The 14137-nt window shown below is 42.1% G+C and overlaps 1 protein-coding gene across 1 annotated transcript in view; it reads right to left on the bottom strand.

The window, feature by feature from the left end:
• Positions 1-745: 745 nt before the first annotated feature.
• The window catches only part of LOC128937256 (VPS10 domain-containing receptor SorCS3-like), a 264166-nt gene continuing 250774 nt past the window's right edge, over positions 746-14137 (bottom strand). The window contains exons 22-27 of the mRNA XM_054276750.1: positions 13291-13403; positions 11343-11474; positions 9359-9458; positions 7196-7301; positions 2914-3074; positions 746-2330 (exon numbers count right to left, since the gene is read on the bottom strand). Of these exons, the coding sequence (XP_054132725.1) occupies positions 2266-2330; positions 2914-3074; positions 7196-7301; positions 9359-9458; positions 11343-11474; positions 13291-13403 (677 nt within the window). The 3' untranslated portion in view covers positions 746-2265. The remainder of the gene's footprint in view (positions 2331-2913; positions 3075-7195; positions 7302-9358; positions 9459-11342; positions 11475-13290; positions 13404-14137) is intronic.

Genomic DNA, 14137 nt, shown 5'->3' on the forward strand with positions numbered 1-14137 from the left:
CAGCCATTGCTCTTCACCTTGCATTAGAAACTAGAGCAGGAAAATGAGGGGGAAAACAGAAGAGAGATATTTTTAAATAAACAGAAAAAAAAATCCACAAATCTGACTGCAAGAACTGAGAATATTTAGTTTTAGTACTTCTCAAGAAACAGTTTTTCCTTATTTTTAGGTTTACAATTTTAATCTTGAAACACTTCCTGAGTTTTGCAAAATTGTGTTTAACCACTTTTCTCTCCACCTGCAGAGCCACCAGGATTTTAACCTTTGAAAGCCATTCCAGCCCACTAACAGAGTGAACACGTGGCTGAGGCTGGTTTGTAGCCAAGTGGCCTGTTGCAATGCAGAGAGATAGCAAGTAACACCCAAATTCCAGCCATCTCCTCATTTCAGCCCAGGTGTATTCAAGGTGATTGAAGTTCTGTACCCAGATCCTAGAAATGATAACAAACATTGTCATCTGCCATCATTTCTGCCTCCTGTTACCACACAAAGACTAGAACATCTTCCCAGATGTGCCCCAAATCTTCCTTTCTTTTCTGCTGGGTCCTACAAGTCAATACTCTGCAGAATAACGTTCATTTTTAGCATCATCAACTCAAGAAAAATGGATAAAAAGTAACTCACCACTAAGTCAACCTCTTGCCCCAAAACTCCACCTCTTCATAGGGATATCCTCAGTTCAGTGTAGTAAAAAATTTCTAAAGAGCTTTTTCAATACCTTTTCTTCATTAAAAGAAGAAACCTCCCTGTTCTGACCAGAAAACACCAACCCACCATGCAGAAATCTCCACTCTGAGCTGGGAGCTGCCATTCTGCAGCACTCACAAGAAGCTTTCACAGCTTTCACATTAATGCAGGTCTGACCCTCCCCTGCCCTCTCCAAAGAGCAGTCCCTAATCGCATGCACCGTGTTCAGCCAAAATTTACTACTCTTACACATCCTAAATGGCACTTCACTTCATCAGCTGAACTGCAAAAAGCATGACTTCCCCCTGGGAATAAAGGTACTGCAACCTGCCCCACTGCTGAGCTGAGGTTGTGCTGGGTATGGCAAGGCCACTGATATTTACCTAAACAGAGATGGAGATAATATTTCAGGATTCTTTTCCTCATTTTTACTAACAGGTGCCACTAAGACCATTCTCAGAAGTGGGCAACAGTGACAAGGATGAACAGATGATAAACATCATTAAAATATTTATGACAGGCTCATAATCTGGCTGCTAATATCTTTTTCTGCTCCATCACAGGAAATGACACAATATATATATACATATATGTAAAAAAAGGCTTGCAGTTATACATAGAGAAATAAACTACTCTCTTTATAGAGAGCAGTGTCAGATTGAAATATGACAGACAACTGGAACACACTTGGAACCAAAGTGTGACTCAAGTGCTCACCAGGGTCCCTGTTTGGCTGTACGTGGTGTGTGTGTGCACGTGGGCGTGCATGTGTGTGTGTGTGGTTCAGGTTTTCTTTTAAACATATCTTCTTTTACTAAACATTAAATTATTTCCCAAGAAATAAAAAGCTATGTACATTGTAATTATCTACAGTAGGCCTTCGGCATCCTTGCTATTCACATGCACAGGGGTCGGGCTGCATTCATAAACTCAGGCTCGCTCCTCCTCTGCTTGTGGTGCTGTCCCCTCCAGCCAGTTCATGGTCCAAGGAGCACTGACGTGTGGGCTTGCTCTGATTTGGTCTTTTCCTTTCTCAGCAGTCACCGGTGCCAGAGGGTAACTGAAATTAAAAGCAATTAAAAGAGGCAAGATCCTGCAAAAAGCTGAGACATGCATGTCACTGGGAAGCGAGGGATGTTGGCATGTTGCAGAGTCTGGTCCAACAACCCAGTCTGTACCCTCTGGCAGGATGAAGCAGCTGATTCATGACTTATTCTGAAAAGGCTGAAAAGGGACAATTTACTTACAACATGTTGCCTAAGGTACGACAATTATCTGTTGGATTTGAATACTTAATTCCCATTCTGTATGTAACAGGAAGCTGGCATTCAAATCTCATTGCACACTTGACTCATTCTTTGCTTTTTATTTCTAATCTGATGTGTATTCCCTAAATATGAAGAACCTCTGCTATTTATGAATGCAGCCCTGGTAAACACAAAAAGCCCACCCCATTCCCTCCCAAATGATAATAATGACATATAACTCTTTCTTTTTTCATAATAATAATAATAATTATAACAATAATAATTACAAATAAAAATTCAGAAATGCTGTAGACCAAGTGGATTCTCAGTATTAAACACTAGTGCAGTTGGGGATTTCCTTTGTGCTTTCACTGTTGGCAATTGTTGAGATGCTTCCTGTGGAGGAGAAAATGGAGAAGAGAATCAGTGCAGTGGCTTCAACAGTTTGGTCTATATTGCTTCTCACTCTTTAGGATGTGGTAGTGTAAGTGTAAAGACAGAAAAGATTCACATTCTTTTATGTATTTGCAATAAGCAGGGAGCATGCAGAAAACTCAATTACTACAGCTCAGCTGACCAGCAGTAAACTCATTAAGCTATTAGGGACATATTTGCTTGTAATCACAGCACACCAACAATGAGAGCCTGGCTCAGCTGGTTCTTCTGAGGGTGCAGGGAATTTGGCACTCATCCACAAGAGAGCCAGGGTCATGAGCAGGAATAGGTGTGAGCACAGCCATTACTAACTTCTTTATACCTACTGCTGGAGCCTACCTACTACAGGTTCCTACCCTGGGAAAAGCTGAAAATCTATAAGAGAAACTCCATTATCATGCTGCTGAGAGAGCTTTACTCCCTATCCTGTGCCTCAGGGCTCCACCTGTACCCAGGGTCACAGGCACTTCCTCTCCTAATACCCAAAACACCAAAATCTTCACCCAGACTGTGGAACAGAATGCAGCTGAGGGTTGTCTCTCACCCATCACTCGTGTGTCCAGCTCTTTGTCCATCAGCTCCTCAGGGTCTGTGAACTCACTCAGGGTGATTTTGGGGGCATTTTCACTTTGGCTGACAGAGCCAATCATTTCCTGCTCCTTGTCATGCTGAACTTGGGCATAGATGTTAATCCAAGGGATTTTCCTGCACAGGAAAGGAAAATGAGAGGTTGTGGTTTGTAACACAGGGATCCTGAGCATGTCATTTATTAATGAGACAAACTAAGCTGAGACCATCCCAGAAATGCAACACTGGCAGTGATGCGAAGTATGAGCTCTCTGAAAGTACCACACAGAGGTTCATCTCTGAAAGTGCCCTTAGCATCCACTAATTCCAATAGCAGCCAAAGGTACTCCAAATCTCAGGCCATTGTTTTCACATCATGGGCACAAAGTCTCCCTCAGCTGCAAACTTCAATGTTGTGCCCTTTAAAATGAAAAATCATGCACACAGTGGACACTGCACTCAGCTCAGACAGCAGCAATTAACTAAGTAAAATCAGCTGCAATTGTCAACTCTCTCAGTATTTATTATATGATCAGGGTTGCATTAGAAACCAAAAGTAAAAATCAATTTGGCACTAGTATCAACTGAGCAAAAAAAGTGCTGGGCTTGTTGCTGCTGACAGGCCCACACTGACTCAGAAGAAATTGCCACATCTGAACGAGTTATAAAGAATTGCTCCTGCCTCAGAGTCAGGAAGGATTTGGACCTCATAACACCCATCCAAAGTCTATTTGTTACCATTCCCTTGCAAAAACCAGTTTGCCATGCTATGGATCATGCAAGTTTGTAGGGACTTATTTTTCCTTGCTGCTCAGGAAGCCAAGGAAGTGAAGGGATTATTTCTTCCTCCTTCTCCCAAAGTTTCCTTGGTCTGCTAGAATGATATCCTTGAGAGTCAGTCAGGTAGATAGATTATACAGGCCTAGACAGACAGGTAGTAATCCCTGAAGGAATGCAAGTTTAAATGAGAGAGCTTAAAAGGAATGTGTTAAGCATCTTGGAGTTTGCCAGGATTATCTGCATTGCCTGTTGGAAGTTGACTGTTTTTCCTAATGCTCTTAAAAAGTCTTCATGCCATGCAGTTCACACTGCTCCAAAAAGGGAAATTTGGAGAATATTTTGAGTTCCTTAAAGCACATAGGAGTGAGAGAGAAAGAAAACGTGTTCAAAAGAAGTAATATAAAATTCCATATCTTTATGCTGATCTATGGGCTGTTGGATACGTCAGAGACTAAAAACAGTGGAAATTGCCTCAGCTCTCACGAATTCAATGGAATCTATGCTGATTTTACTCCAGTGAAGTTCTGGCCTCAACCATCTTGTGCTATTGGCTTGATTTAGCATTCTGTTCTTAACAAGCATCAAGCCAGGACATATTTGGGATGTTTAGCAGCAGATGATAAATCTCATGATCTTCTCCCTTTCTCCTACCTTCTAATGTTTATGCCATAAATGCCACCAGAAGACATAGGAACTCCACAGGAAATGAGTGAGAACTAATGCATTCCCATAGGATCCAAGTGCCCAGAACTTGTCTGGAGATGTATAGAGACAGGAGAACATGCCTGGAGATAGTGGGAGATTTAGTTCTACTTCCAAACAGTGCAATAGCAGAGCAGTGATCATCTCTGAACTTCGTGTGGAAAGGTGAGAAAAGGTCTTTAGAATAGTGAGGCAGAGAGCCAAGGTACTTCAGAGAGTTGGGGAGAAAAGAAAGTGAGATCCCTGTACATATATGAATGCATACCCAAATTCTAATCCTGCTGTGCCTGCCAGCACAGACACAGACACAAGCACATCACTCTGAGCACACACAAGCACACAGTTGTGCCCTGCTGTCCCAGGACACACACTTGGACTGCCCCACAGCCCCACCACTGCTCAGCACTCATACACACACACTATTAACTGATATATGCTCAATCTTCCAGAAAAGAAACAACATTTTTACAGATTATTTCCATACTTTTCCCTTCTTCCTTCCTTTTCCACTGGGATCTCCTCAATAAGCATCTCTCTGGCAGCAGTGTTTAACATGCCTGCTGAGTCTATAAATTGATGGACTGGTAATAAGGAGTCTGTGTGCAAACCAGCAAAGCACCAAATCTATGAATTTGTAGAATTAAAAAATCATGTCAGCCTATGTTCTCCCATAACCTTTCCCTGTAAGCAGAAGTTCTGTATTCAGGCTGGGACAACCATTAATCAAAGAGGTACATGTGGCTAATGGACTTCTGCATCACTCAGAGCCACAGGAAAGCTTTTGGGTTTGCTCCCCTTTTTCCATTAGGAATCATTGTATGCTTTCACTTCTGCTCCACTGAGCCAGGGGTTTCAGACAGAGCTGAAAAGTTGCTTTCTTTTCTGAAAAATTAAGTTGAGAACACTCTGTGTATATGACTTATCCTAAACTTTGTCAATTTGATCTGTGTTTTTCCCCTTTGGGACAGAGAGATAAGAGGAGACAGCCAGTTAATAAATAAGCTTTTGGACTAAGCAAAACTGATGCTTTGACCACCTTCCTCTTTACTCCCAATTTGTCATATAACCAACTTTCAGACAGATTTTAACAAGGCAGGGTCTCCATAGCCCTAGAGCATAATAGAAGGCTGATGGCTGCTATACTCAAAGCTCAGGGTGCTTAAGTAGTACAAGAGTCAGTTTTATGAGCTGTAGTAGCAGAAAATGACCCAGAGAATGCCAGAGCAAAATGCATTAACAAGCTCTCACTGTTCTCTGGCAGCTGGAATATAAAGACCCTTCTTCAACTGCTACTGGTAACCACAGCAGTGGTAACTGCTGACCACAGGGCCAAGGACATCAGGCCAGACCTAGGAAACCATCTCACCAAGGCACAAGGCAAAGCATATCTTACTCAGGGCTGTGCCAACAGCTTGTCACATCTCCCAGGAAGATTTTGCCTTCCTCATCCTGCATCTGGGTGTGAGAGTAATCATCAGCTGCCTCCCCAGCACACTATTAAATCAGTGCCTTAAACAAATCACATTCTCCTGGGAAGCTGTAGTCAGCTCTCAGAAGGAGAGAGGGGACTTCAGGCTGCAAAAGGGGGTTGTGCTGAAGGCCTCGAAATCTGCCTCTGAGCAGAGTCACACAAATGCTTTCCCTGGAAATTGTCCTGGGCCACTGAAATCAGTGGGAGCTTGATAACAGCAGTGTGCACAGGATCAAGCACTACAAGGAGTGCCACTCACTGATTAGGACAATGGTTAATGCAAGATGTTGGCAAGGAGGGAAACTTTAACCCTGGAGATTAGGATGGATGCCTGTTTTATCATATAATTTAATTTTGAATATTGTTCGCATCCCACTAACATCCTTAGAGAATACTAGCCTTATGCTGGGGAGTAGAAAAGCTGGAGAAAGCAACATTTAGTTGGAATCTGAACAGGAAAAGCTCTAGTTTTTCATTTAAAGGAACTACTGTGTCCAGAAAGTTTTATTTATTTAATTTTAAGCCAGACTTGGCATATGTTTCTAACACAATACTTTGCCACTGGTCAAGGTCTAGGCACACAAACCATTTTATACTGTAAGTACTGTACTGATTGCAAAGTTCCTCCTAAGGAGCTCCATCTGCCTAAAATATATCTTCATAAAGCAGGCCTTCAGCAAGCAGGCCATTCTTATCAGATATTTTGCTTCACAGCTTGCAGCAGCCAAGTGCCACGGGCCAGACCTGGTCCTGCCTGCTGCCTGGAAGCAAAAGGTTTATATTAACATCTGTCAAGGTAAATCTCAGCACACATTCCCAAAGGCATTTTTGTGCTTTACACAAATTTTTCTGGCTTTGAGTCTCCCACCTTTAACATAAACACACCTGTTCCTCTGCAAGATTAACCTATTCACTTTAAAATATACAAATGAGATGCTGCTGCACTAAGGCAGCTGGGCAGGTGGGTATAGACTGTGTGGAGTCATCCATCATGTGGTTTTTGACTAAGCTTGCTTTGTGTATCTCAGTGAGCACAAAGGTTCCCATTTCTGGTCTGTGGTTTAAATACATCTGCTGAAGCAGAAGATGATTTCTGAGCTCTTGGTGAAGTTTTGGGGCACCAGCTTTGTGGTGAAACAGCAGTAGATGGTTTCCTCTCTAAGTATCAGAAATAGGGAGCTATATTCATCAAAGCCTGATGCCCAGCACAGTTCACTCCTCATTTGCAATGCAGGCACAGCTCTGCACAGATTTCCTGTAAAACACCCAGAGTCTCTTCCTCCCATCCCAAAGTTTTCCAACTTACCTCTTGAATTTGTAGATTAAAAAAACAGCCAAGCCCACAAAGACCACTGACAATAACATCAGCATCGCTGAACTGCTGTGCCCCGAGCTGGAATCCACAAGTGGTGCTGCAGGAGGAAAGGCAAAGCATCACACTCGAGGGATATTACAAGGAAACACATTAAGTATCAAGAGCTGAGCTCAACTCTGTCTTTGTCACATCTGCTTTACCACTACTGCATGGTGCATGCTGGTTTTGGCAAGACCAATCAGTAGGAAACAAATTGGTTCTCTTGTCCTTCAGAAGTCAAGGCCCTTTTTCAAGACAGGGCAGTCTAACATCCCTGGGTGAAAAGGCACAGCAAGCCACGCTCAGGTGAATGCCCAATCACTCCTGTATTAACACTCTGGGCTATTACTTTTCAGGTTTTTCCAGGTACTAGAGTGGAAATGAATTTTATGAAGCATGGCTTAATACACATCTATTCCCCTTCAGAGAAGATACCTTAGAGCATCACTGAACAGCATAACAGCACAACTCTCATCTTCCAAGGATATTCATCTACATCACATGTGACAGGGATCTACTCTTGTGACAAGCCTCAAGGTCCATCATTGTACAGGACCTTAGAGACTTTTAAATTGAGTCAGTTTCATAATGTGGAGGAGCCCAAAGCAATAATCCTGAATTCAATCACACAATACATTATGTAGTTTGGAGAATTTGATCCTTGACATTTTGGCTGGCTAAATACAGTATATTCCTATACCTTGTTTATGCAGCTATTCCAAGAGCTCATCAGAGCACACCATCTTAATGGCCTGAGCACTGTGCTGAGATCAAGTGTCTGATGAGAAGTCTCTAATGATGCACAAATGATTATAAGTAGCAGCTGAGTGTTACTCATTTTGCATAAATATTTGGCTTTGGTGGTTTACTACTCTCTATTCTTTTTCCATCACCCTGAAGATAGGGACAAAGTCATGCAAATAGAGCCAGTTCTGATTTCACTGTCAAATTTCCACACCTAACAGTCTGATCCTGCCAGTATTCTGCTGCTAATACTTCTAACTCTTTTGTGAGAAAGACTGTCACTTCATCCAAGTCAAAATATTATGGAAATGGTCATGAAACAAATGCAGCACCTGCACTGGAGAGGGGGAAAGAATACCTACAAATGTAATTTAAATGTAGTGCCTTGCTAGAACCAAGCCAGGTTCTTGAGAATTCCAGCCACCTGGAGACCTCAGACATTGTATCACATTCCCAGTTTTGCAAATTAATCCATTTCAGGCTACTCCTATTAGCATCTGACTCACATTCCAAAGGAGTAGTCAGAGAGTGAAGGTAGAAAGTGACCTTACATGTAGGAAAGGTCATGAGCCTTGATTTAGCCCAGCTCTTCGCTCTCTGAGAAGAAACTGAAGTGAGTTATTGTGGAGTATGAATACCAGTCTTTCACAGAGGCTATCAGCAAGGGCACTTGCACAAGATCCCACATTTCAGACAATTGCAAGGATAGTCATAAAAAGTAAGGGCAAAAATAAATCCATCACCTTCTTTGTAACCATCACTGCTTCATCAATAGCTGAGACCTTCACACTAGGCTGGTTTTAAAGTAAAGGGATTGACAAAGCTTAAGTGGACTGTTTGTTACGTTGTGCAAAAATGGAGATTGGTAGCACTGAAATTTAAGTAAATTCTAATTTTTGGAAGTCAAATTTCAGGAACTTATTTCCTGTAAGAGGCCTCAATCTATTCCTGAGTGCTTTGCCCCTCTAAAGCCTCCTAGCTAGTCATACCAGTAAAAAGCACTTTGCTATAAGGATTTCATCCAACATCCATGAAAGTTAGTAATATCCCACTGAATTCCACAGGTGCTCAATAAGGACTTAATAGAACACCATTCACCTGGTTTTCTAAAACACTTAAAAAACACCAGTGCACTTGTTAATTAAGCCACGGGGAACTCTTACAAGGTACCTTTTATACTTGTACAAACTGGAGCATGAAGATGCCCCTGATGGGCTGGTTTTAACACTTCCTGCTTCTACCAAAATGTCTCAATTGGCACGTAGCCCAATGCCACATGCCAGACTGTGAGTGCTCTGATGTAGGCTGATTCTCCTGGAGTTGTCTGAAGCCTCAGGAGAGCCACAGCTGTGCCTTTGACTCCACACTCACCTAATGTTAACTGAGTGACATACACAACCACTTCAACTCCAGGCTTCAGTTCAAACTGGACCAGGTTCTGGTTGAGAGCATTAAAAAGGATTTCCACCACCTGACAAAATAAGAAGAGACACAACAGTTAAAGTATAGAAGACTGCAAAGTCTGGAGAACATTCAGGAATACACGAAGGCCATGAGTAGTGGCTGACATCTCTTACTGGCTTCAGGAGGGCCTGAGGAAGTGGAGAGAAATGCACTTTGTGTGCTTTGGGTGGAGCTGGGTGTCATTGCATGGAAATCTCCCTTACAGAACTTCTCAGACTCTCATTGTATATTACATCTCTCTTGGGAAGCAAACCTAGAAGGTTAGCCCCTTTTTTTTTGTGTGTGTTTTGGGGGTCTATGGGAAGATGGAAAATAACTAAGGACCTTTTCACCTTCCACAATATCCTTTGAGTTCAATCAAATGCATTTGGAAATCACTGACATATTGGTGTTTCATTGGTGGATAGTGAAACTAAATAAGCAGTCCAGACCTACATTTCCTTCTTCCCAATGATTCTGTCATGAAGCTTCTATTTAAACAGGCTATTGGGGATGAGACAATCCAGTTTAGGTCAATGGAAAATTTGCCATATTTGTCCTTCACTTAGAAAAGGGGCTTTGGACTGGATATACTGGAATTGCTGCACTGGGAGATCAGCAACCCAGCTGTGATGTGTTATTTGGTTGCCCCAGAGCACATACTCAGCCCATCACCCCAGAGTCCCAGTTTGTTAATGCCTGGTCTCCACAGAGTAGCTGTGATGGACAGGGCACAGCTAATGAGTAGCTCTAATGACCTACTCTCCAGGCAGAGCTCCTCAAGCAGAAGGCAACAACAAGTGCCAAAGTACAACTGAGTAGCCTGTAAACTAAAATTAGAGCACTGGAGCTTTAGGTCTCATAGTCAATTAGTCAGAAAGCTAATTGAGATGTCAGCATAACACTGATACATGAAATATTGACACAACAGCTTGTGCAGAAGAAGTTTTAATAACTGTAGACCCTACTGGACAAGACAGAAATTACTCCTAGACCATCCCTCCAAAAAGCCTTTCAAACTTTCCCACATCAATGCATCTTTCCTGCACATTGACCACCATAAATTTAAGAGACCAGCTTTGATGACTTCCTAGGACAAAGGAACTACTCTGTGGGGACTGACTTTACTTGGTGGGTGACAAGAACTTCCACTAAATTCACCAGTCCTCAGAATAATTTAATGTTTGATCCAAACTTACAAGAGTTACTTGACAATGGGCTCACACATAGTTTGCACACTGTAAAAATACTGCACACAAGAACATTAGCTAGAGCCAAGCAGCCTTTCTAGCAGTACTTCACTCCTTTGCCTTTATAGAGCTGATTTAATCACTTGGTAATTCTAACATGAGAGCTCCAGCAGCCTAGTGCTGTTGTTCTTTCCTTGCCTGCATATCACTGTTGCAATACATCACTGTAATTACCTATTTATCTAAATGGATGGATATTGTAACTTCCAAATATAGTTTGCACAGGCAGTTCAGTGCTGCAGAAGAAAAAAAAGAGGTCTTGTTGTGGTGATCTATGAGCTGAAGTGTCTGATTTATTTTTAGTAAACCTCAGTATATTGTCTTGCTGCTTTGGCCTCCCTTTATTAGCATTCCTCCAGGGAGCAGAGGGAGTACATATTCAAGGTTCCTTTGGCCATAACTACGGTAAAAAGGACACTCCACTGATTTAGGAAGAATCTCTGCTAGTGGTAGACTGTGACATATCTCAGTGAGGTATTGGAAAATCCTGGCTTTCCTCTGAAAATCATTTTCTTTAATGCCATAAACTATGCTGCCACAGTCCCAGATACATCCATTTCCACCACACTTATTGTAAGTACTTCCAGTGCTGCGCAGCTTCAGGGGCCCATCTGCAAACAATACGACAGGAATAAATGTTCCATGAATCCTTCTCTCCTTACTTGCTCCAGATCAGCCTCACTGCTTTTCCTCCTCTCTGTTGCGTTTTTGTGGGGCAGTATGAAGAGTTCAGCAGAAGTAGGCAGCCCAGGGAACAGAGCTACCAGGATCTGTTCATCAGGAATACCAGTCACCTAGAAGAAAGTAAAAAGAGGTCTCTAGCTGCTATTTTGTTACTTATGTTTCCACTGACTTTCAGAAATGGTGTTCCCATCAAATTGTTTTTTTCCAGTTCCACTGCAGGTGTTGTGCTCCTAATGAGCTGTTCTGCCTGTTTGGTGGGTCAGAAACTGAGCTTCTGCTAAAGGTGCACTCTACTTCCTTTCTAGAAGTGAATGTAAACTTAACAACACCCCTGGGCCCAAAGATCTCAACCCAAAGTCCAAACCTAGCATGTCTCCAGATCTGAATGTTCCACACAGTCCTCCTTGCTACAAAAGAATAACTGACCCAAAGTCAGATCCAGAGAGTTTGCCTCAGAGCAACCACTGGTAAATGTGCAGCTAACAGGGACAATATGAAGGAAAGTGCCTGCAATCACCTCTGCTATGAGGTTACAGGGATCCACGTTGGCCATACACGAACAGCAATGTCCCCAGAGAGAGAATTCACTCCTGGGGCTGACCAGGAGGGCTATTCTGGGAGCTGCTCACTTTGCAGAGCTGCCTTAGCAAGAGCTACCCACTGAGGCTGCTCCCCCCTCTTCCCAAACCCCAGCCATGCATCCTCAGCAGGGCAGGAATCCTCCTTCCCTCAGAAATGCTCTGCTACCTGAGGTTCATTAGCTCCATTAGCTCTCTGGTCCTGTCCCACCTCAAACCCCATGGCCTCACTGCAGAGCTGAAATGTCCCAATGGGGCAGCCCATTCCTGGTGGGGTACACAAGCAAACACTTCTACCACACTTCTATTTTCTGTAACCATTCACAGTTACAAGCTAATTATTTTTTTTTAATCCTGAAAGCTTGACTCTTTTACTAAAGTAAAAGGGAAGAACAATTTACAAAAAATAAACTGAGCATTTTTTCAGGATGGAAAAACAACCAAGGAAACTCTTACAACCTGTGAATTTTGAGTGGGCTGCAGATGAGAAAAGCTGAGCAGGAATGTACTTTCCCAGTAAAAATAATCAGCCTCCATTTCTAACAGCTGTAGCTAAAGCAAAAAAACCCCAATGAAATACATTTTTGACAGAATGCCAAACCCTCAAAAGCTTGTCTAAATCTAGCCCCTAATTTCACACAAAACTAAAGTCCCTGACTATTTGATATCATAAGTTATTCTGTCCCCTTTCCTGAAAGAACATGAGTACTAGTTTACATATTCTAATTAATCCCAAAGGAAGATACAGTACCTTCTAACTACAGAAGTTTCTCTTTATCCTGTATTTTATAGGTAAGTTTATTTTCCTTTTGAATCCTCATTTTTTGCCCCAGTTGGAAAGTGAGTAGAGCTTCAAAATGTTCACCAGTTGCTACACTTAACTGCATGTGAAACTCCTGACTATCAGGAAAAGATAAAAATATCTTCCTCATGTATCCAGAATACTACAATGTCTGTCTTCTGGGATGAAGTGGATCAGCTGTTTAACAACACTCACTAGCACTAACCAAATGTTTGGAATAGAAGACAGTACATACTGTCATATCAACTTGGAAAAATAAGGATAATGATTATAGTATTACAATCTAGAATTTGCAAAATCCTCAGAGATATTAAAAGCTGAAAAGCACACAGAAATATTCATAAAAGAAATTGTAATATTTCCACAAAATCAGCAATACAGATTGGCTCTGTAAAAGGATCCAGCATATTAAGAAGCTTTTTATTGATTTTTAATGACAGTGCCATCACTGCTGTGCTTACCCATTATTTTAAGCTAGCATGTCAAAAAAGTGCATATTTTAACAGCCTAGTCAATGTTAGTACAGACAAGGAAACAGATGCTCACCTGTGCTAATGCTCTCTTGATGACTTTGCCAACATCTTGTCTCCATTCAGGGATGTCAGGGTTATGGTAATCCAAGTTGGGAGAAAATGACAGGAGCTGAGATTGGAAGTACTCTGGAATAGAAAAAGTATTTAGGAGAAGGTTAAATGGGCAGTGTTTAGGGTACAGACAAGGGTGCAGAAGACAACAGGAGGACCATAACTATCTTAAAGCAAGAGAGCGAGAAAAGGCTGAAGGAAGAAAAAGGCTGGCTAACACTAAGCAGGACAGAGAGCTCTCAAGGAAAGAATGCTTATAGTGGTACTTATAAAGGATGTTTTGATCTGTTGCCAATTTCTGGCTTTCCCCAGAGAAACAGAAGTGAGAATGAGAGAGGTGAGAGGATCCCTCATGAAGCCTCTGGGCTTTGTAATTTTGCCACTCAACTTCTTCAGATTCTGCTCACAAAAAGGTAAAAAGGTAGATCAGCAAATAAGGCAGCACCTGGCTGAAATTTGGAAGGCCTGTCTGTACAATTGCAGAGTGAACAATTGCTGCAAGTTATGTTTTCTGTTTACCCTCCTGGAGGGAAACCAGGAGTGGTTAATTCCCCAAGAAAGGAGAATCTAGTGGTGGTAATGACTGGCTCATCAAGCAATGGCTATTGACAAAACACTGTGAAGTTCTGTCCTGATTGAATGATTGCTGGGAGGAAGAAAAGCTTCCTAGACTTAAAATACAGATTTTAATTTTTCTCCAATTCCAACTCTCCCTACTGGTTTCACTAAAGACCAAATCTGGAGTACTTATGGCAGCGGTGTACAGGGGATTTGGGCCAGTGGGAGGCAAACATCCAGGATGGGAACCA

Source organism: Melozone crissalis, unplaced genomic scaffold (genome assembly GCF_028551555.1).
Source record: "Melozone crissalis strain CALT ecotype California unplaced genomic scaffold, PUWL_Pcris_2 ptg000019l_1, whole genome shotgun sequence".
Classification (NCBI taxonomy): Eukaryota; Metazoa; Chordata; class Aves; order Passeriformes; family Passerellidae; genus Melozone; species Melozone crissalis.